Source organism: Carassius carassius, chromosome 17 (genome assembly GCF_963082965.1).
Source record: "Carassius carassius chromosome 17, fCarCar2.1, whole genome shotgun sequence".
In the NCBI taxonomy this organism is placed as follows: Eukaryota; Metazoa; Chordata; class Actinopteri; order Cypriniformes; family Cyprinidae; genus Carassius; species Carassius carassius.
The window spans coordinates 6,077,929-6,104,546 of record NC_081771.1 but is presented as its reverse complement, the minus strand read 5'-3'; the positions used below and the strand labels follow the sequence as shown (position 1 = coordinate 6,104,546).

The 26,618-nt window shown below is 39.7% G+C and overlaps 1 protein-coding gene across 2 annotated transcripts in view; it reads right to left on the bottom strand.

The window, feature by feature from the left end:
* The window catches only part of LOC132160860 (metabotropic glutamate receptor 4-like), a 184,899-nt gene that overhangs the window by 52,838 nt on the left and 105,443 nt on the right, over nucleotides 1-26,618 (bottom strand). For both annotated transcript variants that reach the window (XM_059570572.1, XM_059570571.1), the window contains exons 4-7: nucleotides 22,787-22,922; nucleotides 21,391-21,545; nucleotides 20,584-20,724; nucleotides 1,121-1,321 (exon numbers count right to left, since the gene is read on the bottom strand). In XM_059570572.1, coding sequence (XP_059426555.1) covers nucleotides 1,121-1,321; nucleotides 20,584-20,724; nucleotides 21,391-21,545; nucleotides 22,787-22,922 — 633 coding nt within the window. The remainder of the gene's footprint in view (nucleotides 1-1,120; nucleotides 1,322-20,583; nucleotides 20,725-21,390; nucleotides 21,546-22,786; nucleotides 22,923-26,618) is intronic.

The following is a 26,618-nucleotide window of genomic DNA, read 5'->3' as shown; positions in this document are numbered from 1 at the left end:
ATAAACTCGTGGAGCTCATGCAGCTCAAATGCTGCTGTTATTAAAGCAAAAGAGTGAAAGGACGATTCTGAAATTTATGTACGTCTTGCTTAAGCTTTCAACTCAAATTGTTATGTTGATAATATGATTTGTTATGAAAAAAGAAATGCAAAGTGAAAGATTTTGACTGTGGTTATTTGTCCCCACTGTATATACTGTACGAATTAAATTCCTGTAATGCAACAAACACTTTTACCTAATTGTTTTTAAAAAACAGTTGCTGGTTCCTGAAGGACTCCTCGATCAAGTGTTTATGTTCTGAACTAGCATTCAATTCCCGCAGTAATTGTCAGGCACTTCATTAATTCAATTAGATATGCACCCCCCCCCCCCCCCCCCAAAAAAAAGCATTCTGGACTATTCCAAAGCAGACACTACTGGCACAGTAAAGCTCAGCAGAGAATCATTCTATCAAATGCACTAATGATTGAAGGGCACTTGGTCAGACAACCATGTGACAGATCAATTTGCATAACAGTTGACCCAGTTGGGGGGAAAAAAAGTTTATGACCCTGAAAGTCATATTCTATTAGCCGGTTACACTTCAGAACAGTAGGCCACATCATCATGGTCCTCAGAGTAAATGTGAATACTTAGTAAATTAATTAGTCATACTGCCATTGATAGCCCAGGAAGAACATGTCCAAAGGGTGTTGTGAGCCCACTGCAAACTGCTTTAATTAACACATACATAGCTCAGGAGGAACCTTGGCTTGGTTACTCTAAAACACATATCAAAATACTTTTCTGGGGAGCAGTCTGTCACTCCTCAGGGCTTCTGTTGTTTCTCACAACTCTAATCCATTCCAGCAGCTAATCTTTGTAAAACCATTTGTTGAAAATTTATGGCCAGGGTGGAGCTTTAGTAAAAGGATTTTGAATAACTTTCAAAAAACGTATCCTGTGAGAGAGCCGTTTGAAAATTGTTATGCTGCAATAAAGAAACTTAAATTCACAGTCAGAGGGCTAATTATGCAAAACTCCCTTTTCTTAAGAACCCATAAACAGATGTTTGCTCTGTGCTAGTAGGTCTGTCAAAAGACAAACAGAAGAGCGGTAATGCAGAAGGTAAACCGCTTACCTGCTATCTTGACATTGCGGATGTACTTTAGCAGGAGGGTTCCATCAACTGGGTCCATTCTGGAACAGAGTCCCACCTTGCCAGGGCAGAGGTCTTTGTGCATGTTGTGGAGGGCGTGCGCCATCGCGTACACCGCATCAATCACGAACATCACCTTTCCTTCTTGCTCGTAGGACGAGTCTTTTCCGATCCTCTCTTGATCTAACAGACGAAAGAGAAAGTTTGCATCAACATTGCATCTTTTTTTCTCTTCTTTTAGTACTGCCCTTCGGAAGCAACAAGAACTTGCAATGTTTCCCGGAAGTTAAATTAAGTACATTTTACCTTTAAATTAAAAAAGTTTTCTCCACCTGCATCGTGCTTCTTTCTGGAGCATAAGTGAATGTTTGAACCTTTTTTAATAGTTGTGTTTGAGCCCCTCAGTTGTCTTCAGTGTGAAAAGATGGATCACAAAATCATACAGTCACTCAAATATGCAAAAGATGCTGGAAAACTGAAGAATCAGCCGGACATGGAGGAACAGTTGTTACTAGTTACATGTGACACTCCAAAAAGACTGTATTTAAATGGGGGGGGGGTAATCAAATATCTACAATATGCCACGAGTTGTCATCTCACATGCTCAGTAATCCAAGTCCCTTATCTTGCTCTTCATGCCACAGATAAATGAAAGAGGTCTGGTAACACACGAGGGTGGAATAATAGACAGGGAGACAGCAAGCAAGATTAATTATCTCTCAGCGCTCATATAATCATGCCAGACAGCTGTATATTCATTAGAGCTGGAGTTGCTCAGCTTGTGTTTTTTTTTTTTTTTTTTTTTGTAAGGTCTTAATTGCAAAGGAGCCGTTTCAATTATGACCCTGCCAGAACAAACCATGGAGATAGCTGTCAGATGTCAGGTTGGCAGATTGCAGGGTACACTCTTCAGAATAAAGCCAGAGCCATTGTCATTTTGGGTTACTGCCAGCATTTACAGAACATTTACAGTGTATCAACCAGCTGCAAAAACTGAAAGAGCAACCATTACTCTTTACAATAGAATGGCTTTCAGGTTAATGTCGCTTAGTGCAGTATTGTATCATTGCTTGAAATTTCAAAAGGCTGGTTTCCTCTTTTGCTCAATACTCCTTTCTGTTTTGCCCAAGACAAACCCATCCATACCCATCCATTGTCAAACCTTTTCTTATCTAAACAAAGCCAGTGCATTTTTATTTTGAAAAGCTGCTGTTAGTAAAAAAAAAAAAAATGTCTGTCCTATTCTTCTAGAGTTTCTAATCACCAGGACTTCAGCTTTGCCTTAAACAGAAAGCCAATGGCAATTTAACATCCTCAACAGCCCCTTTGCATCTTTAAAACCCTAAATTAAAGAGGCAGGTTATGCTTGTGTAAGTGTTCACCATAAGCATAACTATAGGTGTTTGGGGGGGGGGGGGGGGGTGAATGGGTCTGCCTGAAAAAAAAAACAAAAAAACATTGAGAGTCTCGGCTGGGAGAGGATGGTCACCCCACACACTTCTTAATGCTCTGCATACACAAACACATTAGCACTCTCACTGGCAGATGAACACACACATACATGCTGTTTGTATTCTGTGACTTTATCTTCATATGGGGCAATTTCTCTCCAAATATTGACATAATAATTAAATTATTTCATATATTTTTATGTATGTGGTGTGAGTATATAATACATTTCTGTGGGTGATTTGCTAACAATGTGCAAATTAAAGAACACAGACACAACATCTAGTTTACATATTGACCAACGCAATATACCAAGCCCAGTGCAAATTTGCATTGTTGCAAATAAAGAATAAGGAAATAAAGAAGCAACAGTACACTGAAAAGAACTGGAGGACAAAAAATGAATGTTTGCTAGAAGCTTAGATAGACCTGGTATTGCGTGACTCTTAGTTGAGGGTTCCAAGTCATCTTTTATTTCCTGAATCAAAAAAAAAAAAAAAACATGTCTTGGCAAATGATATGTTCGGATAATGTGTTCTCCTGGCATTCAAAATAAATAAATAGGTGTGGGAAAAATCCTCTCCCTTACCACACGCTCTCTGTTCTCTGTGGTGCTTTCTCATAGCAACAACAGTGGCGTATACAGAACGTCATTAATAGGTGGGCCTGGTGAATATACAGAGGGGCCTCGGGTTTTTTAATCTTATACACCTGATTCCCGGGCTCCGTATTATAGAGCTTTCACACTGCACGCGGATGCGGTCCGGCGATCCGTTCCATGTGCGGTGCAGTGCAGAGAACGTTTCCGCACCGAGTCTATTTCTGATGTGCTGCACGCGCTGAATTAAAGTGACAGGCTGACAGTGCATGGTTCTTGGTCTAAAATGAACACAGATTGACATGAAAATATAATAATCTCACCATAAATGCGTTTAATGAAATAAAACGTAGTAATCTCACCATAAATGCATTTAATTTAATTATACTCTTTTACACAGTCATCTTTTTTTACTTTAGGACCGGGGTAAAGCAAGGAAAAATTAAATTTACTTCAACAAGGCGAAATAATGAACAACTCTCGTCTCATTCATGGTGGAGGTGAAAAAACAATTTCTTTGTGACTTGCAATATTTATTGTATTAAAACTTAAATGAAAAAGAAAAGGCATGATAGTCGGCTGTTTTTGTAAATTTTAAGTTTTAATTTGAAATGTTTGTGATTTTAATATAAGTACTACATGGTTCAATATTTTACCACTTGTTTGAGCAACTTAATATATAAATCTATATAAGTAGCGCTGAATAATACGTTGTTTAAATTGTGTTAAAACAACTATTAAAGAGTGTATATATACAAAGAGAATTGCAATGCTGACAAACCTTTTTTTTTGCTTTTTTAATAAAAGTTTCTGATAACTTCTGGATTTGAAATACAAATAGTGAGTATGTGTTTGTGGTAGCCTACAGCCGTGGATCAGTCACGCACTGCACACGGAGTATGTGTGTTTCACAGTGTAACAGTGTAACAGTGGCGTTACGCCACTTTTAAGTCAGTGCGCGCACGGAGAGCGTTTGGCCGGCCCGTGCAGAAGAAAAATTCACAAGAGAACGACCTGTGTTGCGTAATAGCATCACTGGACTGACACGTGATATGCCGACATCATATTTTTATTTTGTAGCTATTTTTCGTAGCTACTGTACTTAAATGTCCTCAGGAAACTATTAAAATTAAATCATTTATTAATTCGTTATTCTTAAAATTAAAAAAATTAATTGTTTTTATTAATCTGATTGGGTGGGCCACCAGTCAATCTGGGTGGGCACATGCCCACCCAGGCCCACCCATAAATCCGCGCCTGAGCAACAATAATTGCAGTTATTTCAAGCGCAAAAGTTTAAGACATGCTTTTTTGGGGCGTTAAATAATGGCGCAAATGATTTCACAAATGCAAATGTTAGTAAAAAGTGTTGAGTGATTCATTTGGATACTCTCCTCCCATAAATTTTCCATCTGTAAGGGAAACTCCTACAAACGCATATTCAATCAGGTCAAGTGCAAAAATAACTGTGGCCACACCTTTTCAGCGCTAATTCATCACTGCGTGCCTTTAGGAAAACCTGACAGTACAATTTTAATGCCAAAAGATGGTTTGCGCTGGTGCAAGCTGTTAGTAAAACGTACTCGGTTACTTACGTAACCTCGGTTCTCTCTAGAAGAGGGAACGAGTACTGCGTCGCTAAGATGCTACGGGAACCCCATGTAAAACGCAGTGCGCGCAGGGATCACACACCAATAAACCTGAAGCAACGCCCAGGATTTACAGTGCACAGTCACCCGAGGGACTCACAGAGAGCCCAGGACAGGAGAGGGGGGGAAAGCCTTCCGTCCCATATCTAGCGGCACCCGTAGATGCGGCAATACAACCATCACACAGTCGAGGCAAGGCCTGACCAATGTGGCAATCCGGGTCTTACACAATACTGCCCATATAACGGTCGGTAGCGCATAACGCTCACGAACTCAGAATTCCCATCAGGGCCCTGATTCGGCTACACCGACAGCAGCCTTGCTTGCAAGGCGGGAACCTCCAGGTTATAAAACCTGATAAATGTAGACGGCGTGGCCCAACCTGCCGCCATACAAATATCCTGCAAGGAGACCCCAGTAGACTACACCCACGACGAGGCGACGCCTCTTGTGGAGTGTGCTCTGACGCCCAGCGGGCACTGAAGGCCCTTGGAAGTGTAAGCTAACGCTATGGCATCGACTATCCATCTGGATAGAGTCTGTCTCGAAACAGCCATTCCCTTGGAACGTCCACTGAACGAGACAAACAGCTGCTCAGTCTGTCGAAAAACAGCAGAGCGAGACACATAAGCTCTTAAAACCCTAACAGGGCAAAGAAAACTCGAGTCTCCATCCTCTCCTGACACCGACAGGGCAGACAGGGCAATAACCTGGGCCCGAAACGGCGTGTTGAGGGACTTTGGCACATAACCGTGCCTAGTTTTGAGTATGACCTTAGAGTCATTAGGCCCAAACTCCAAGCACGACTGGCTCACCGAGAGCGCGTGCAGGTCACCCACACGCTTCACTGAAGCGAGATCCAACAAGTATACCGTCTTGAACGACAGATGCTGGAGGCTAATCGATTGGATAGGCTCAAAGGGGGAACCCTTCAAAAAGGTGCTACAAGCAGTATGGAACATCTCGTTTCTCTCACCCGTTCTATCACCTGCGGAAGGAGGGAGATGGGAGGGAAAGCATAAAGTGGGCAGCACGGCCATCTCCGTGACAGCGCGCTTTCATTCTTGGAAAAGAACGCGGGGCAGTGAGTGTTTTCGTGGGACGCGAAAAGGTCCACCTCCGCCCTGCCAAATCTCTCCCACAACAGCCGGACTGTGTGCGGGTGTAGAGACCATTCGCCCGTGGGAATGTTGTTTCTGGACAGCCTGTCTGGCCCCAGATTCTGTAGCCCAGGCACATGCACTGCTCTCAGCGAGCGCCTGTACAGGTTTCGGGACCCGAGACCGCCCAGGCGATTTATGTAGGACACCACAGACATGTTGTCCGAATGGACCAAAACGTGTTGGCCTTTGATTTGGGGACAAAAACGCATCAGCGCGTTCTCCACTGCCAACATTTCCAGACAGTTGATATGTTGGAGCTTTTCCCATTCTGACCACAGGCCAAAGGACGGTCTGCCCTCGAGCAGCACTCCCCATCCCCACATGGAGGTGTCCGTCGACACCAGCTTCCCTGTCGAGGAAGTCCCCAGGCTTACACCTGATTGGTACCAGTCGATCTCTGTCCAGGGTTTCACGGCTGTAACGCAGCCTTGATTGACCTTGAGGCGCAGTCGACCAGATACCCACGCTCCGCGCGGTACCCGCGCTTTCAGCCAGAACTGTAGGGGGCGCATGCGGAGCAGGCCCAGCTGCAGAAACGGGGATGCTGAGGCCATGAGACCCAGCATCCTCTGACATTCTCTGAGCGGAACAGTCACGCCGCAGCGGAGAGAATCCGCGTCATGGAACGCGAGTCCAGAGCAAAACCCAAGAACAGTATCGTCTGACTGGGGTTCTTGGTCCACTTCTTGTTTATTGAACTTCTGTAAAATCAAATTTTTAATGATGGAAATAAACAAGACTGTTAGTTAGTCTAGACTTTATGTAATGCATGCATGCACTCTGTAGGTGTGTTTTGAATGGTTTTGGCAAAATACTCAATGTCAAATTGCACATCGTTAAAACAACAATTAGGATATTATCGCAGATGATATATATTGCACACCTCTAATATATATATATATATATGTATGTATGTATGTATGTATATAACCTAATAAATATCTTTATATGAGCCATTTTCTCACCAAATATATCAGATATTACTTAATATATTACTTAATAAAATAAAATAAAATAAAATGTATTACGCATACTTAAAAATAATTGATTAACAAAACAAAGTAAACAAAGCAAAGCAAAAAAACTAATAACTGGAGTAAAATAATTTAAAATAAAAAGTATATATATATTTTATCTTTCCCTGGGCATTTCCTCACCAAATACTGACATCAAAGTAATATAATTCATTAAAAAATGATTCTGTATAAATGAAACAAAGCATTTTCTCACCAAATATTTACATATAGTATAAAGTTAATTAAATTCTATTTAATTATTCTGCACTGCATATAAACATGAATTACAAAACAAAACAAAAAAACCATCAACATCAACAACAATAAATCACCTGGCCTGCACACAAAAAATCCTACAGATCCGACATAGTTACAAGCACCAACTCCTCAACCTACATTCTAAACACATCCACATTCTCTATACCGCCAGGCACTGCACCTTTTGAGGAATCCTTTCCAATTAAGGGAGGCATCTCAGAGAGTTTGTCGGAGGCTGAGGTGGCAGAGACGGGAACATGACAGAGTAGCACGTACGTAACCTGCAGTACCACACGATGCTTTAAAGACACTAGCTGTCCTGCTCCGAGGGCAATGCTCTCACTGGGAATAATGGCTCTGACTCTCCCCATTTGACAGAAAAATCTCCAGAGCCTTTTGTCTCACTTAAGTCTCTTGTTTGTGGTTTCGGACAAGTGATTCTCTGCTCAAAGGGTTTTTGGAAACTCTGCTGTACCCTTAACCTCAACAATGGTAAAAAATAAAAAAAATAAAAACTTTATACAAAGTGCTTTTGATTCAGACAAAGTGTGAGTGGGTCTATAGAAATGGCCAGGCTGTGCATGCTACTCAAGGAGTGCCAGTCTCTGAATTCACTTACTGTATAAAAGCAATCCATTAACTTCCGGCGAATGAATTAAAATATTCAGCATAGAGATAGCTGCTATAATTGATTCAAAGGACAGAATGACTGCTTTAGATGTTGCATACATTAGTTTTGGATCTCGGACCTCAAAATCCCTCCAGCAATCAAAGAAGAAGGGTAATTATTTCTGGCCTTTCAGAAATAATGCAGGTATTATTTATTGAGAAGCTTCAGGCGTTTCGTCTTAGGTGCAGACAATCTAAATGTTAAATGGTATTTTATATATATGTTAAAAAACAAAATAAACTACTGTATTTAACAATCTATTTAAATTAGTTTGTAAGTCAAACTTTGGCATTTATACAAAGCGTCGTCTAGCTCATGGGCACAGTGTTGATGACTTATGGTAAGTGTGTTTTTCGGGATCGAATCAACATTCCTTTGTTTACAAACCCCCCTCTTTAATCCATATGAAACAACATTCCAGTTTAGGGATGGTGATAACAGATGGAATCTGCATCACCTCTGCATTTATCAGACATCCCTTCTGGATGAAAGACGAGTCCTGCTTTTTGATCTACGCTCCCATGCAAAACATTCAAGACATAAGACGTCTACTCTCCCACTCCTCTCTGAGCAACACAAGCCTCAGGGAGGTTTTATAGGGAACCAAAGCACCTCAAGTTTTCCTGTTAAAGCTTGGCAATCCAAATCCCATGAATTGTCCCCATCTTTCAACACTTTTTGAATAAAAACAAGGATGTCTTGTGTCTCATCATTGTTTTTAAAATAGCCCAATTATGGGAGCCATTTATTTGTTTAAAGCTTAAAAAGTATGGTTTTTTTTTTTTTTTTATAATTTGCTTTGGCTCCAGTACAATGAAAATAAAAATTTTAATAATTCACCTTGTACTATATAATCTAAAAACTGTGAACAATTAAAAATAGACTTAAAATGTGTTCTTTTTCTACACGCTATAGTTATATCCATAACCTGAATACATTATCAGTTGAATCTAAATTCATTTATTTATTACTTTTAAGTTGTCTACAATTAAATGTTAAATGCAAATTTATATACCACTTTTCACAAAAAAACACCCACTCCAATGCAGTTTTCACAGAGGATATTGCCTTACAACCCCCAATGAGTGTATGTTGAAGAGAGGCAAACAATGAGTAGAGCTTATGTTGAGGTTGTGGAAGGGGTACATGGAGAGTTTGCTTTGCTGTATATTGCTTAGCTCAAAAGCAATTACTGTGCAAATGTTTGTGATGTGACTGTCCTTTTCTTCCATTTGCTTCCTGCCAACACTATAGATTACATATGGTGTGGAAAGAAAAATACAGTACATTTTAAAATGCTATTCTTCACTACACTGAAACAATTCTCACTCAGAAATTGCAAGTAAATTTCACAAATAATTAAAGAAATGTAAAGGAACACTGAATTAAACAGGATTTGGAAATAAAAAGACTGAAATAGTATTTTCTAGTAAAATAAACTGCATTTATGCTTATTATTTTGAGTTATTTATCAAAGTATAGTAGTTAACTGCAGGAGATTCAAGTGAGAGTTTCCATGCTGAGTTTTTGTGCTACTTATACAGGACAGGAGATGTTATAATAGCAATTTGCATATACACATACTTTTTTAGATTTATAAAACCATTCTCACATACTCTTAGACATGCTAATTCCAATTAGCAGAACACTGTGCATACAAGCTTAAACAGCTTATTATGCACAGCCTCATCTTCATATAATTTCCATATGCATCCAGACAGGTGATTTAAGTAACAACGCATTTAAATTACAGTTTTTATATTGTTTAGATATTTGAGGTGAAAATTGTGAAAAGATACTTGGTGAAGACAAGTTATTCTTGCATTGTAAATGCAGTGAAGCATATCACTGAAAGAACTTGCTTACCATTTTCTTTAACAAATGTGGAACTGCAACATTATTTTTCATAATTTTGGGAAGGTCACAGGCAGCCATCAAAGGGATCATTGTCAGCATTAAGTGACACAGCTCTGTACAATACAACACATCTGAGTGCATCTTTACAGCATCATCACACCTCCATCCATGAATACCAATGATCAGACTGATCCAGACAGCTGACAAAAGATGTTTCCACAGACCAATGGTCCATTTGACTGCCAAACTAACAACTCAATTAAAGCTAAGTGTGCACTAGACATTGATGGTTACTTCAAAATTATAATTTTTTTTTGCATGGAGAATGCAATTTCTGCAATTTAGAACAAGCCCAAGTGGAATTTTCATGAGCCAAGAAATCCACGCTTTTGTTAAAAACACACTCCCCTTAGAATGTCAAGGAAAAAATCTAAAAGCAGTGCATCTATTCCCAACCTTTCCGTTTTAGAGCTTATGTTTTAATGCCTTTTCAATTAGTTACGAATAATTAATTAAATTTTATCACTCCTGGAAGATGACTGCATCTGATTTGAGCATTTTCTTTAATACATACATAAGCATGAGGTTTTGCTCTAAATGTGTTGAATTAAATCAGAAGCTGAGTTTTGAATCATTCATTACTTTGTAACAGGAGACATACATAGCAAGAAATGAATGCCTATGTGGTGCACGAGTTTAAATAAAAAGTGACGTGACTTACAGCCAAGTATGGTGGCCCATACTCAAAATTCATGCTCAGCATTTAACCCATCCAAAGTGCACACACACAGTACTGAACACAAACCATGAACACACACCCAGAGTAGTGGGCAGCCATTTATGCTGCGGCGCCCGGGGAGCAGTTGGGGATTCGGTGCCTTGCAGAAGGGCACCTCAGTCATGGTCTTGAAGGTGGAGAGAGCACTGAACATCCACTCCCCACACCTACATTTCCTCCCAGCCCAAGACTTGAAGTTATAACCTTTTGGATTATAAATCCTACTCTCTAACCATTTCCCAGGACTTTTTATTATAACTTATAAAAGTTTATTATTTATTATAAATACTTCAAATGGCACTTTTGAGGGCAATATTTGGGCCACTACACCGTATATTCTGCAAAAATAAGTCAGATTGAAAATTCTAGGTTAAACCAGCAATTAGCTTTAATTGTTGGCACTGGCACTGCTTTTTCTGTTTATTTAAATTTGGTAAATGGAAAGATCATGTATCAAATTAAACAATTTTGCCAGCATCAAAGGGATAATACATTTCCCTAACATGTGTTCCTTTTGAATCTAGTTAAAGGAGGCATTTTCTGTACAATCAATATCTGGGCTACTATATATTCACCAGCATCAGTCAATCTGATGCTACTCAGTATCAGACAATGTGCACATTGATATTTCATTGATCTGATGCGTACTGCACTCAAAAAATTGGCAAGAATAAGACTTGTGCTATGCAATTTGATTAAGTCGCTGAGTAGCAAGCAAACTATATTAGTGGTTTTCAACCAGTTATGCTCCAGAATCAAAGATGAGTATCAAAACTGTACAAATAAACAGTCCTCAAAAGTGCATTGTTTTTTTCTAATAAATTGCGAAGCCTATTTATTTTTCCGATCCTATCGATACACGCTTATGTAGCTATTTTGGGTCACAACCTACCAAAACCACTGAGAAAACGGTACTCCAAAGCATTGCATGTCCCCTTACTCAGGAGAGCAGTGAAATCAAGAAGCTACAGCAAACCCATGTCAACAAGCTGAACTTTGTCCTCACATCTTCTAATATCACAGAGATCCATCTCAACATGTGCAATCCATAATCACAAGCTGCTCTCTGCATGTAGAATTTCCTGTATGTTCAACCCTGATAAAAGAAGAGCTGAGTGCTACAAACAGAGAAAGACAGACAGCGAGAGATAGAGAATTGGAAGGAGGTAGAGAGGAGGAGAGGCAGAGAGAGCTGAACGCTGAGATATCCAGCCTTTTAATCCAACAGTAACTAGAGGGCTTTTGTGAGGGCTGGAAAATCGCAGCATTGATGTACTGCTCTCTGCTATCTCTGGCTGCTGGATCTTCGATAAGCGTGGGGGTCAACACAGTCTTTATATTAAAGCATTGCATTCTCTCTGATAAACCAGCAATGCTATACATTTCTGTACTCATTAACTTGCTATCTGATGCATAATCTGAATTAAATTCAACACGATGAACTGATGTGTTTTTGGACTAAATCTAACACACAAAACCAGTGAAAAGTTTGGGGGTGGTACGATTTTTTTATGATTTTGAAAGGAGTCCATCATAACTCTAGTATTTAACGATACTTTAGAAATCACTTGAATACGCTGATGTCACGAATCTGGTATATGATCTTCCATCCATTCACCACCAGAGGTCACCCGCTCACTACATGGACTCCGGCACTACACCCACTGTTGCACTTCACCCCGGACTACAGTTCCCATCACACATTGCACTAATTGCACACACAGCTGAAGGCACTGATGTCACACACACTGCCCGTTTCTGACCATGTCTTGTCAATAAAACCTTTGCATATGGATCCGCACGTCTCCCGTCTGGTTCGCTCCGTTACAGAATACTCGGCCCAACAAGGATCCAGCGGCTTCACAGATGAACTTTGGCCAGGCCTGGACACAGCAAGAATATTGTTAGCCCTCAAACAGGGTAAATGATCACTGGAAGGCTATATCCAAGAGTTTCTGGCCATTGCTCATTATTCGGATCTGCCGGACTGTGTATTGATAGACTTTTTTTGTGATGGATTAAACGAACCTCTGAAGTCCCAATCAATCAGTGAGGGTCCCCGCTCATCTCTCGGCCAGTTTATGGACTGGGCTTTGCTGATTGTCGGCTCCGCATTCACTGTGGGTGTCACGGAGGCACACGACCCCGGACTTATTCACGTAATGACACAAGATGGCCGCCAGCCCAGCTCCGCTGCACAAGATGGCCACCAGCCCAGCGCCGCTGCACAAGATTGCCGCTAGCCCAGCGCCACTGCACAAGATGGCCGCCAGCCCAGCGCCGCTGCACAAGATTGTCCCGGTCGACTTTCCAGAGTCAAGTCAGGACCATTGTTCAGGTCCCTGATGATTTCCCAAAACCTAGTCAGGTCACCGTTGATCAGGTCCCTGTTGATTTCCCAGAACCCAGTCAGGTCACCGTTGATCAGGTCCCCGTTGATTTCCCAGAACCTAGTCAGGTCACCGTTGATCAGGTCCCCGTTGATTTCCCAGAACCTAGTCAGGTCACCGTTGATCAGGTCCCCGTCGACTTTCCAGAGTCAAGTCAGGTCACTGTTGATCAGGTCCCTGTTGATCAGGTCCCCGTTGATTTCCCAGAACCTAGTCAGGTCATCGTTGATCACGTCCCCGTTGATTTCCCAGAACCTAGTCAGGTCACTGTTGACTGTCCAAAGATAGGTCAAGTCACCGCTGACTGTCCAGAGTTAGGTCAAGTCACCGCTGACCATCAAGAGACAGGTCAAGTCACCACTATCACCCAAGAGTCAAGTAAAACAACAGTTAAACTTCATGAGTCAAGTCTGTTCCCTGTTGACTTCCCAGAGTTACCCTTATGAAAATTAACCATGGTTTTACTACAAATAAAACCAAAAAACCATGGTTACTATAGTTAAACCATGGTAACCACAAATTAACCATGGTTTTGCTAAATTAACCATAGTTTAACCATGGTATTTGTAGTAAATCTGTGGTTATACAAATGGTAGTCAACACGCCAAAAAACCATGGGTTACTACAGTTTTACTATAATACAACCATGGTTATTTTTCGTAAGGGTAAGTCAGGTCCCCGATGATCAAGTCCCTGTTGTTTTCCCAGAACCTAGTCAAGTCACTGTTGAACAGGTCCCTGTTGTTTTCCCAGAGTCTGGTCAGGTCACCGTTGATCGGGTCCATGTTGATTTCCCAGAACCTAGTCAGGTCACCGTTGATCAGGTCCCTGTTGATTTCCCAGAGTCTAGTCAGGTCACCGCTGACCGTCCACGGTTAGGTCAAGTCACTGCTGACCGTCCAGAGTCAGGTCAAGTCACCTCTAACACCCAAGAGTCAAGTAAGGTCCCTGTTGATCAGGTTCCTGTTGATTTCCCAGAGCAAGGTCAAGTCCCCAATGATCTTCATGTAAAGGTCAAGTCACCAATGATCTTCATGAGCAAAGTCAAGTCACCAATGGTCTTCATGAGCAAAGTCAAGTCACCATTGACCTCCGTGAGTTAAATCAAGTCACCATTGACCTCCGTGAGTTAAATCAAGTCACAGTTGATCTTCATGAATTAAGTCAAGTCCCAGTTGATCTTCATGAACTAAGTCAGGTCTCAGTTGATCTTCATGAACTAAGTCAAATCACCACGGATCTACCAGAGCTTCATCACGTCTCAGCCGAACTCCCAGAGCCTAGTCACATCTCAGCCAAACTCCAAGAGCCTTGTCACGTCTCAGCCGAACTTCCAGAACTCTCGTCCTATCCTGTCATGGCCATAGAGGCCCTCCACCGACTCCCCGTCTGTCCTGTCTAGGCCACGGAGGCCCTCCATGAACTCACCGCCTGCCCTGTCATGGCCACGGAGGCCAGCTATCATCTCATCACAGTCACGGAGGCCGCAATTAACCTGTTTGTGTTCTCTGTTTCAGTCCCACCTGACCAAACTTGCTCTCCTGTGCCATTGACTCCACTGTGTTGGTCCTCTGCTCCGCCCTGGTGGGCTTCTGTCCCGTCTTCTAGGCTGTGGTGGTCCTCTGCTCCTCCCTGGTGGGCTTCTGTACCATCTTCTCGGCTGTGGTGGTCCTCTGCTCCGTCCTGGTGGGCTTCTGTCCCGTCTTGTCGGCTGTGGTGGTCCTCTGCTCTGCCCTGGTGGGCTTCTGTCTCGGCTGTGGTGGTCCTCTGCTCTGCCCTGGTGGGCTTCTGTCTCGTCTGTGGCGGTTCTCTGCACCGCTCCGGTGGCCTTCAATTCTGCCGGCTCCGCCCCGGTGGGTCCCAGTTCCACCTGCTCCACCCTGAAATCCCTGCTCTGCCGGTCTTGCCTCAGTCCCTGTGCTCTCCACTTCCACGTGGACCTGGCCCTCTATCCCTCCCCCTGTTCCACCTCCGCTCCACCACCCTCCTAGATTATAGTGAAGTAGGAGCGTCTGGAAGCCGCTCCTTGAGTGGGGGGCTATGTCACGAATCTGGTATATGCACTTCCATCCATTCACCACCAGAGGTCAGCCGCTCACTACATGGACTCCGGCACTACACCCACTGTTGCACTTCACCCCGGACTACAGTTACCATCACCCATTGCACTAATTGCACACACAGCTGAAGGCACTGATCTCACACACACTGCTGAATATGCTGATTACACTCACTATATAAACACTCACTCAGACACCTTCAGGCTGCCGAGTATTATATGCACTTATCACTCATTAGCTGATAGCTACCCTACGGAGCCTGGTTTTTTTGAGGTTAAAGTTTAGTCTTAGTCCTGCCTTGCCTGTTTCCCTGTGTTCTTTTTTGTTTGCATGAATGCCTCGGATTCCCTCTCTTGTTTAGCCCTGTTTGGATACTTGCTTGCCCCTGCCTGGACCTTGCTTGTACCTGGATTATCCCTCTTGTCTCACCCTGCTGGATTACGTTTGTCGTGGACTGACCCTTGCTTGTTTCTCGGACTGCTCTAGCCTTTCCTTCTACACATCTGTTTGCCATCACCTAATCTATGCCAGTTTCTGACAATGTCTTGTCAATAACAGCTTTGCATATGGATCCGCACGTCTCCCGTCTGGTTCGCTCCATTACAGCTGATTTGATGCTTAAGAAAAATATCTTGTTAACACTTATTATTGATTAACAATGATCAATAAATTTGTTACAGTATTTACTGTATTATACTTTGGGTAAGGGGTCATACAATGCATTTTTGCATTGTATGTTATTTCCTGAGGTGCAATTATAATCTTAGTATGTTTTTTTCAATAAAAACGTTCATCATTTAAATACAAATGGTAATTTTTTTTTTTTTTTTTTTACCTAGAATTTAGCCTCTGACTGGGATGCTCTGATTTGTGTCCACTGCAAGATTTCAATGTAAATACCCACTGATATGATTTGCTAATTTCTTTGAATATGAAAATGAGCATTACATGTGGAACTCTTTTAAAAGCTTTAACTGTGTTTTTACTATAACAACCATCAATATGGACTAATGGTAAAAAAAAAAAAAAAAGTGTCGATTTTAGCAGTACCTTTCAGTAATGCATAAGTGTGATCAACTGAATGTTGTTCATCAACAGCTCATTACTGAGATGTATTTTTAGCTTTTAAAGCAATTTCAACAAGGCCATATCATGACTGGGGCCAAATGCACACAATAAAACATGAAGCATGAACTAAACAACTTATGTAGCAATGGTTTTCCAAATGATTTACACAGAAATTTGTCCTTCACGTGTTTCATGAATGAGGTCCATTGAACACAGCATGCCAATAAAGGTGAGATTCAGGCTAACAAGCCTTAAGGTTAAAAATATACGTGCACTGACGTGTTTTGCTTTAACTGTTGACCTTTCTGCAAAGAAAGAACACAATTTAAATGAAAAATATGACATCAAATGACTTTCTATATCAATGGTTTTTCTAAAGTAGGACTCTCCAACAGTGACATCGGCGGATTAAGCCTCAGCGGGGGATCTCCCTTGAGCTCGATGTGCTCTCGCTGAGCTCCTAGAGCGTGACGCCAATGAGAGGAGGGAACAGCAAAATACTGCCAAACGTTACTGTGATTGGTTGATTACACCATCAGTGCACAAATACACATCAACGGGTCAAACTGATGGAACAGGTTTAACTAATTACAGAGTAAACAACTCATTCAACTCATCAAACAAATCACGTCCCAATCAAACTTCAAACTGCTAGAAATGATCTGTGAGCGAGTGCTCAGCTAGGTAAAACTGAAGCTGCATCTCTGCTGCAAGTAAGATAGAATGGATTTAATATAAAAATACAAAAATATTACAGCTATAGATGCACCAACTGAAAAATGTGTGTGTGTGTGTGTGTGTGTGTGTGTGTGTGTGTGTGTGTGTGTGTGTGTGTGTGTGTGTGTGTGTGTGTGTATGTGTGTGTGTAAATATTAATATTAATTTATAAGTTATAGCATGAAAACAATTATATTCATGCTATAACTTTTAAATGGCTGACACAATATTAAATTTTCTAAATAAACTAAAAAATAAAACAGCAAAAATAGTAATTTTAGTGAATTTAAGTGCCGCAATATTATGCAGAATTGTAGTTAAAAAAAATGAATGATAGATTGAATTCTAAAGGGTGATGTCAAAATTAAGACTCAAATAATGACAGCTGAACGTGTAGTTTTGTCATCACAGGAATAAAATACATTTTAAAATATAGAAGAATAGAAAATGTATATTTTAAAATGTGGTAATATTTCACAATATTAGCTCCTTTCTAAACAACAATTCTAAAAAGAAAATGCTATATATGTTATATGTTAATAATGTCATTAATATATGTTATATGTTTATAATGTTAATAATTAAGGTCTATATACACACAAAGACACACACACACACAATATGCAAGGTATTATTTGCAGTCAAATACCAGTGGCTGCATTTCAGGAAAAAGCCCCTTCTCTGTTCATTCATTCATATATACACATGTGCATGAATGCATGAATGAATGAATTAATTAATTAATTAATCAGTAAATGAATCAATAGTAGAGAAGGGTATTTTCCTGAAATCCAGGCCACTGGATTGAAATACCGCAAATAATACCCTGCATATTGTATGTAAAACCCAGCTCACAGCTATTGAAAGGGATGAAAGGCAGCAATGTCACAGAATCAAGCTTTGATTCATACCCCAAATATGTTTCACAGATCCTCCATCACATTAGTCATTATCGAAAATGTCAGCTGGAATTTAGGCAAATCTGTGGGTGCCTGTTGACTCATGCATTAGCATTGTCCCTCTGAGGCTATATTTACACTGTAGTCTGTCTAGATGACGAAAAAAGCAACAACTCCTCACTGTGCCAATGACAATGTGCAAAACAGACTCAAAATGTTCTCAGAAAGCACAGGTCTACTTTGGACAGCACATGTGGCATACTAGGAGACTTACATTTAGCATTTTCACTACACAGTATCATTGTGTGCGAATAATTATGCCATGCTCCCTTGGAGACTACAAAACAAATCATAAAAATTCAACCATGCAAGCTAAACCTTAATGGAAAATACATGCAGATCTTGACTGTTAATCTCGGTCAGCAGTTATTACAGCATCGAAAACACCCAGACCCGGGAGACTGTCGCTATGCTAACTCTAGGTTCCACAGCAAATGATAAAGGTTTAGCAAGCCACAGTCATAGTGGCCTTCGGTTCTGAATCAGTGCTTTCAGACAAATATTACATCCTCCCTTTGAGACATAGCTGTTAGAGGATGCGACCCAGTTAAGGCTGCATTTTATTTCAATGTGTGGTCGTTTTAGTCTAACACCATTTTCATTTCCCATGTGGCATTATAAATCTGCTACAATGTGCATGGCAAATGCCGAATTGTTCTTTACACGAATAATCAAGCCTGATGTCAGCACATGTGCAGTTCTGCTCGCATACACTATCACATCTCCTGTTTTCAGATGTGAGCACTTGGGTATAGCAAAAGCATGCTAGAAATAAATTTGAACACAAAACTACCATAAAAGAGAAAAAAGGCTGTACTGAGTTGGGCATCTCATGCATGCACACAAAAACACCCTGCCTGCAATATATATATATATAGTACAGACCAAAAGTTTGGACACACCTTCTCATTCAAAGAGTTTTCTTTATTTTCATGACTATGAAAATTGTAGATTCACACTGAAGGCATCAAAACTATGAATTAACACATGTGGAATTATATATGGAATTATATACATAACAAAAAAGTGTGAAACAACTGAAAATATGTCATATTCTAGGTTCTTCAAAGTAGCCACCTTTTGCTTTGATTACTGCTTTGCACACTCTTGGCATTCTCTTGATGAGCTTCAAGAGGTAGTCACCTGAAATGTTCTTCCAACAGTCTTGAAGGAGTTCCCCGAGAGATGCTTAGCACTTGTTGGCCCTTTTGCCTTCAGTCTGCGGTCCAGCTCACCCCTAAACCATCTCGATTGGGTTCAGGTCCTGTGACTGTGGAGGCCAGGTCATCTGGCGCAGCACCCCATCACTCTCCTTCTTGGTCAAAAAGCCCTTGATGCCTTCAGTGTGACTCTACAATTTTCATAGTCATGAAAATAAAGAAAACTTTTTGAATGAGAAGGTGTGTCCAAACTTTTGGTCTGTACTATATATATATTTTATATATATATATAAAAAACTATTTATTTATTAAAAATGTATTACAGTATTACAATCAATAATGATAATAATACACTGGAAAAGTGTTGCATGAGGATATTAGGACATATTCTGTTATTATATTAACTAATTATGATTAAATGCATAATAATAATAATTATTATTATTATGATTGTTATTATAATTTTTCTTCCATGTATTAATTTGGACAATATACAAAATCTGCTATGCAGCACCTTCATTTGACAAAATTAAATAAATAAATAAATAAAAATGAAATGCAATGTTCTGTTGTACCTTAACTTTTCATTTGTTTACATTTTTAAAAGATAAATTAAGCTGCCAAAATTTCAGATGTGAGCCCTTGGGTGTAGCAAAAGTGTGTGGGAAATATATTTGGCTGCAAACTTACCATAAAAGAAAGTAAAAGCTGTCCTGAGTGGCATGTTTTGCATCTCATTCACGCACACAAAAACAGCCTACCATATTTTTTTTAATCAAGTGAATAGAAGCACCGCATTTAATCACCAATGGCTATTCAAGAATGTGAGGTAACAATGATTAATTTTCTCGTGGGCGCAGCAATTAGCATAAAAAAAAAGTGATTTATTATGTTGTGGAGGAGCGATGGATTTTGTTTCAGGCCAGATACTTCTTGCAGCTCACTAAAGGCCAGCCATTACAAGTGAGCCCACTGACAGGGATTATGCATGGTGACATTTAGCACGCTGTAGACGTTACAGTGAGCCCCTTTGCCACAGTCGCACATAATCTGACTTACGCCGTCTGTAGGGGGTCACCGCACCGATACCGAACTGAGAGGTTAATATCCTGCCCTGCTTACTGGTGCAGTGCAGTAAGCGCTGTAATGCTTGGTAGGCTACATGCTGAGAATTAGACGCGCTACCGTAGCAACCCTTGGCGGAAACCTCTCCTCATAAGATCACAAGCCGCACTGATTGGACAAAACCTGAAATGTTTTGCTAAGAGTCAACCTTTCTCCACGGCCAAACGGACGGGCTCTGACCAGGGCTGGACTCATAGCTGATGGGGCCGCCAAGGGAGGCTCTTCCCCCGAGAGAAGTCTTGAATCAATTAAAATCATCATCTCTTATCCAATTGGCTGGATTGTATTGGTTCTGTGTGCTTAGTGCAGGGATGCTGCTGCTGTGCATCAGAAATTATCAGACATAGAACAGCTTTGCTGTGGTATGACTAATCAGACTCTGGTATAAACAAAAGCCCATTTTAGGCGATCTGAGAACAGCAGGCCAAGTCTTTTACGGTAGATTTGGCTTTCTCCTTTGCTCACTTTCTCTCTTTTATGGTGCTCTGAAAATGGATTGTTGCCATAGGGAGAGGGAAAGATTCTTACTTGTGCATTTCTTAACGCCGGATCCTTTCTTCAAGGCATGGCGGCTGAGCTTGCAGTTGAAATTGTTCTCCCAGAACTCTGCAAACCAGATATTCCTCCGGTTGTTCTCGAGTGTGCGGCTGGTGAAGTAGCGATCAAAGCCTGAGGGTAGATCGATGAGATCTGTGTCACTTTAATGGGCTTTGTCAGAGTCAAAGCTCTAAGCCAATGAACTTCAGAGAGCAACATGATTTGACGGAACATTTGCATCTAACATAATTTTAGTCTCACCAAGAATGTTCTATTTTTGCTATGACTAGTTCACACAAAAAATGAATAATCTGTCATCATTTGCTCATCTTTGTGTCAGTTCAAACTAGTTGGAATTTTCCTGTGGAACACAAAAGGTGAATTTTTGAAGAACTATTCCTAGATACAGTTTGTAGTTTTGGAGCAGTCAAGCTCCAAAAAGGACCAAAAACATTTAATTGAAAAAATTAAAAAATTCAAAATAAAAATAGAACCCACATATAACTAAACACAATAAATTTACATTTATTTTAACTGGAAAGAATGAAATTACTATTGTATATAATTCTAAGAGTAGTAGTTGTAATAATTATAATAATAAATATTATGTAAGTTTTAAATTATTTATTTTATTTTATTATTATATGCTGTATTTAACAACAGATTTAACAAAATACTAAATATATCAATTCATTTACAACAAAATATAGGATTTTTTGTCAAATATACAGTTTCAGAACTAGTCTCTAATGGATAAGAGCAGCCACTGATAAGTGAAGGATTTAATTTGTCACTTGCCTCTGATGTTCTGTCGTTTGGGTAGGATGGTGACAGCTCCCTCGGCCATTTCCTCCTGGTGAAGCACTGGCGATATCTTCGAGCCCCAACTATCTGACCCCACCCACAGGAAGTGACCCGTCTGATTGGCTTTTTTTGCCGCCTGCAGTAGCCGCCTGTTAAAAGATGAGTGACAGTTTCCATAAAATATTGAAAATATTAAAGGCTTTGCTCAGGACTAACATCAACTCTAATTACATATTTGCAATTATTGTCTGCATTCTGTGGTACTTTGGTGATTCTCCATTTACATTAACTGCAAATCAATATGTTGTTGAAAGGTCAGTATCGACACTGCTCAGTGCTGACTTTTCTAAGCATTCTCCGTCTGGCACGGTAGCAATTGATGTCAAAATTAGTCATGCACTACTGACAGCAAAAGCATTTGCCCAAGATAATAATGGCTCAATAAAGTATGTTTCAAGCAGCACACACAAAATCATTTGCTGTCTTTTAAACAGGAACTGACTTAGAGCGCCTTCACTCGCAGTGTCTTTCCGTAAGCCGTGGAATTCATTATCTGGGCTTATATGCCAGTAACTTATCAATATTTTTAATAACTGCATATAAATTCACCCACATCTTTGCCAGCTACGCCCTCACTGCAATTTATTTACCTACATTAAACATGAAACAGCATTCACAACTCATTTTACTTGCAAAATAAAGCATTAACTACAAAAATGCAAATAGCTATTTGGCTATTGGTTAATATTAATCAGTAGTCTACATGGTCAAGGTGACATCAGCTGAAAAAGAAACTTAAAACAAGTTATTACTTGCATCCACAATAAATTCAAGAATATGTATTAAAGTCAATTTTGAATTCATATTCAAGTTATCAAGAAAAAAATCAAGTGATTCTATTTTTTTTTATTAGAAAAGCATACTTTCTGAATTACAGGTGCATCGATGTGAACATGGATAAACAAGCCATTATGAACTCAAGGACAATGGCTGACAAACAATAATTAGGGAAGCACGATTAAACAGTCATCCTGAATGCTTAAGCAAGCAACAAATGAAAAAAGTTTGACCATAATTATTCCTTCAAATTAAAACGATTATTATTCAGTGGATGTCTAATAGCACATATAAGTGAAGACTTTTTGTCAATTTTCATGAGGATCTAATAGTTCTGATTAGGTACTCCAGGTGCTCAGTGCTGGGGCGTTCAGACGTTCCCATAAGGCAAATTAAATGTGTTATAATAGAGGTCAGGTAAATGAGTTGTTCGCCTCTCTGCAAAGTCCTTGTTGTGTATCTTAGATGTTTAGACTGTAGCTACAATAAAATAACTTAGACTATATAATTCGTCAAGATAGATGCTAATTTAAAACCAACAAAAGCTACTCACCTTATATCGTCCTCATTTGCAAATATAATAACAACCTTTGCATGCGGATTTTCTCCCAGTCTCTGAATTATCTTATCAAACTCCCCTGGTTTCGGCTCACGGGGGATTTTCACCGACTGTGAGATACACACACTTCCTGTGGGGGGAAAAAAGAAAAAGTGGCATTACTGCAAAATATGGAATCACACAGTGAAAAACTCCCAGTTGAACAACTTATTATGAGTAGTCCTGTCTAAACTCACTCATGCACTGGTAGAGGCAGATGTTGCTATGTTTGGCAGCTCAAATATATGCTGTAAAAATAGACAACTGTTATCTTAAGGAGCTATTTCTACCTCATCTGGCTGTTAAAAATTACTTTTGTTAGTGTGACTTAATGTAGTGAGGTTTATTCAGATATATGAAATCATATTTTTGACTTAAATCCAGTTGCCACATTTTTCGGTTACTTGACAAAACACTTTTTACATTGCACTTGAACAGAACAATGTTTTAAATGCACCTCAGTGTTTGTACACTACACTGAAGTCAAGTGGCTTGCTTTATCCTTATCATTTTCTCTGCACAGCCGACTGAGATCAATACCAGACCCCCTAAGACCAAGGCCAAGACTGAAAAATTGAAGATATTGAATTTATTGCAGCATTCAATCACTTAATCAATAACTTCATTATACTAAGTAAAATATATCTGATTTTATATATAAAAATTATAGATGTAATTTTTTAACACTGTGTAATGTAGCTCAAACAGTAAAAGTACAATGAGAATGCATAAAACTGATAAACAAAATTATGGATTTTGGAAAAATGGAAGTTTCTGTATATAAAAGCATCTGCCAATTATGTAAATGTGTTTTATATATGTTGTTACTTCCCTCTCTATATAAAACTATCCCAAAAAAAAAAGGATGTCCGCATGGGTAATTATGCTGTTTTGGCCATGTCATATCTTGCCTCGGGTATCTGAATTCTCACCAGATTATTGGCTTCTTTTACCAAAATCCCACTTGACAACAAGTACCTTCAACAATCCTGAATGGCAAAAGAGCAAAAATCAAATGAATATAACATTTTAATGGTAGAAAAATCTGGATGTTACAGAGAAACTTAACTTTAGCTTTGGAACCCCAATGTGTGAAAGTTTTGCTCTGCTGGGTTCTTAAATTTCATCAGTCCTCATTATCAGTTTTTTTTTTTGTTTTGTTATCATGTGCGTTACTGTATGTTTAATAAATGCCCTAACTCTTTTGTTGTAATCTTTTGTATTAGAAAGTCTCATCTTCGCAATATCCAACCGTTACATATCTATCTTTCTTTCACAGATGCCTTGAATTGACCTCCTGTCATATCAGCAAATAGTCATATGCAGATTAACAGCAAAAAAAAAAAAGCATAATAATAGGCTCATTAAACTTCTCACATCCTTTCAGAGAAAACACAGAGCCCTTGTAAACTTCCACACAAACCGATGGTTGCCGTTCCAAGGAGAGGGCCTTTTTAAAGCGTTTGACCTTTCCTCGCTAAGAGAGGAACACTGATCTGCATCAAAGGCATTAATTAGACAGAAAAGAGAACCCTCAAAGATGCCATATGGAGAGGCTTCTTAACGGCGGGAGTCTTGCAGTCACTTGCAGCCCTCTGCTGAGTGCATATGCTACTCTGAGTCAGGAGATATTTTGAATGACTGAAGGCCTCAAGGTAAGAACTCCACCTGTCACTGAATGAGACAGCTATGAAGCAGACAAAGTCACAGTGACTTGGGTGGGTGTGTATTAAACTATTTTCTGTCTTAATATATTTGACAAAAAGTATTTTAAAGTAGTTAAAACATGTAAATAGTTAGTTAAATTGCTAGTTAAATTGCTAGCAAACATAACTGCAAAAAATAAAGACAGACAATTGCAAAAATAATTATTGTTTCCAAACAGGTTTCCTGAACCCATTTGCCACTGATCACCCTGTCCCAAGCTCGAACCACTGGTTGCAGTGTCAGTTTGGTTCTGGTCATAAAGCTGTTGTAATAGAATCCTATCTTCTAGGAAGTCGTGGCCTAATGGTTAGAGAGTTGGACTCCCAATCGAAAGGTTGTGAGTTTGAGTCCTGGGCCGGCAGGAATTGTGGGTGGGGGGAGTGCATGTACAGTTCTCTCTCCACCTTCAATACCACGACTTAGGTGCCCTTGAGCAAGGCACTGAACCCCCAACTGCTCCCTGGGCGCCGCAGCATAAATGGCTGCCCACTGCTCCGGGTGTGTGCTCACAGTGTGTGTGTGTGTTCACTGCTCTGTGTGTGTGCATTTTGGATGGGTTAAATGCAGAGCACAAATTCTGAGTATGGGTCACCATACTTGGCTGAATGTCACTTCACTTTCACTTTAATCAAATTTAGCACATTCATTTTAATGGGAATACATGGCTTTCTAAAAGGAACAAATGGTGTTTTGATGCATTCCTGTAAGCATGTCTTGTGCAAATTGACCAATATATGCACAAGCATTTTCCAGCAGGGTCATATTTGATGCTTAATCAAAAATAATGAACAGCAGGAGGGGTGATCTGAGAACAGATGGGTACTGACAAGATGGAGAAACTGACTGAGTTATAAGAGTTATTTGTGTGAATAGGTCAGTTTTCTATTTATTTGCTCCTTTTTTTTTTTGGAAACAATATCTAAAACTTTATTTTTGAAAGGAGCTCTTTCTGTCCACTGTGAAAATGAATGACATGCACAATGTATTAAGAAACTTCCAATCATGTAGAAGTAAAAATCTGATAATGTAATTAGAGATTAAATGTTCTTTAGAATGGGAATCTTTATAATACCCAGGGGTCGGGGTTTGACAGGTTAACATCAACCAATTTGCCCCTGCTCGCTCGCAGATCCTGTGACTACACCATCTAGATTAAAACAAATATATTTGTCCATGATGCCAATTAAAAAAAAATATATATATATAATAATAATAACTTCTTATTGCCTAAATTAAATTCAACAGCGCAGGAAGATTGCACGTCGAACCATTTCATAGGGTCTTTAGGGAAATACACAAGGAAAAAGTGCCATGACCTAATGTTGTGAAAAGGGTTTATTAATAGCAGTGACACATTCAGAGTCAAGCCCTGAGTGAGCCCAAAGTGACAGGATGTCAGAAGTTGATCCTTTGATTTGTGGCAGACTTAATTATTATCCTTTCCAGACATTGTGAAAAAAAAAGCTGAAGAGAAGATACTAACAAAGCATCCATATGTTTTAGCAGCCTGTCTTCAGTAACAATTAAAGGGACAGTTCACCTAAGACATAAATATTCTGCATTCAGTTATTCTCCCTCATGTCATTTATAACCTGTATCTTCTGTGGGGAAAAAGAAAGAAAAAGAATTCTGAACAATGTTCTGGTGGCTGTTTTCTATTCAATTATAATAAACATCAAAGGAAGAACAAGCAATCACCCTAAAGGTATCATAAAATTGGTCTACTGTATATGATTGCTTCTGCTATATTTCAAGCTATCCGAAGCCTTTGTGTGAGAAACACTGAAATGAAAGTTCTCATTCACTGAAAGTCTCATTAAAGATGAGTAAATGATGAAAAGTGTAATTTCTTCAATAGCCATTTATTTAAATAGCCAATATCCAGTCATAAAGATTTTCTATTGTTGCAATGTCTAAATTAACTTGAGAAAAGGAAGCTGATCCATTATTCTACACATTTCTGAAGTAGCACACAACAGAGGGGGGGGGGGAGTTGACATTTCTTGAAGCAAAAGTTTTGTCTTTGGATTTGAGACTTCATGCCTCCGTCTGGGTTTACCGTGTTCGATTTTAAAAAGGG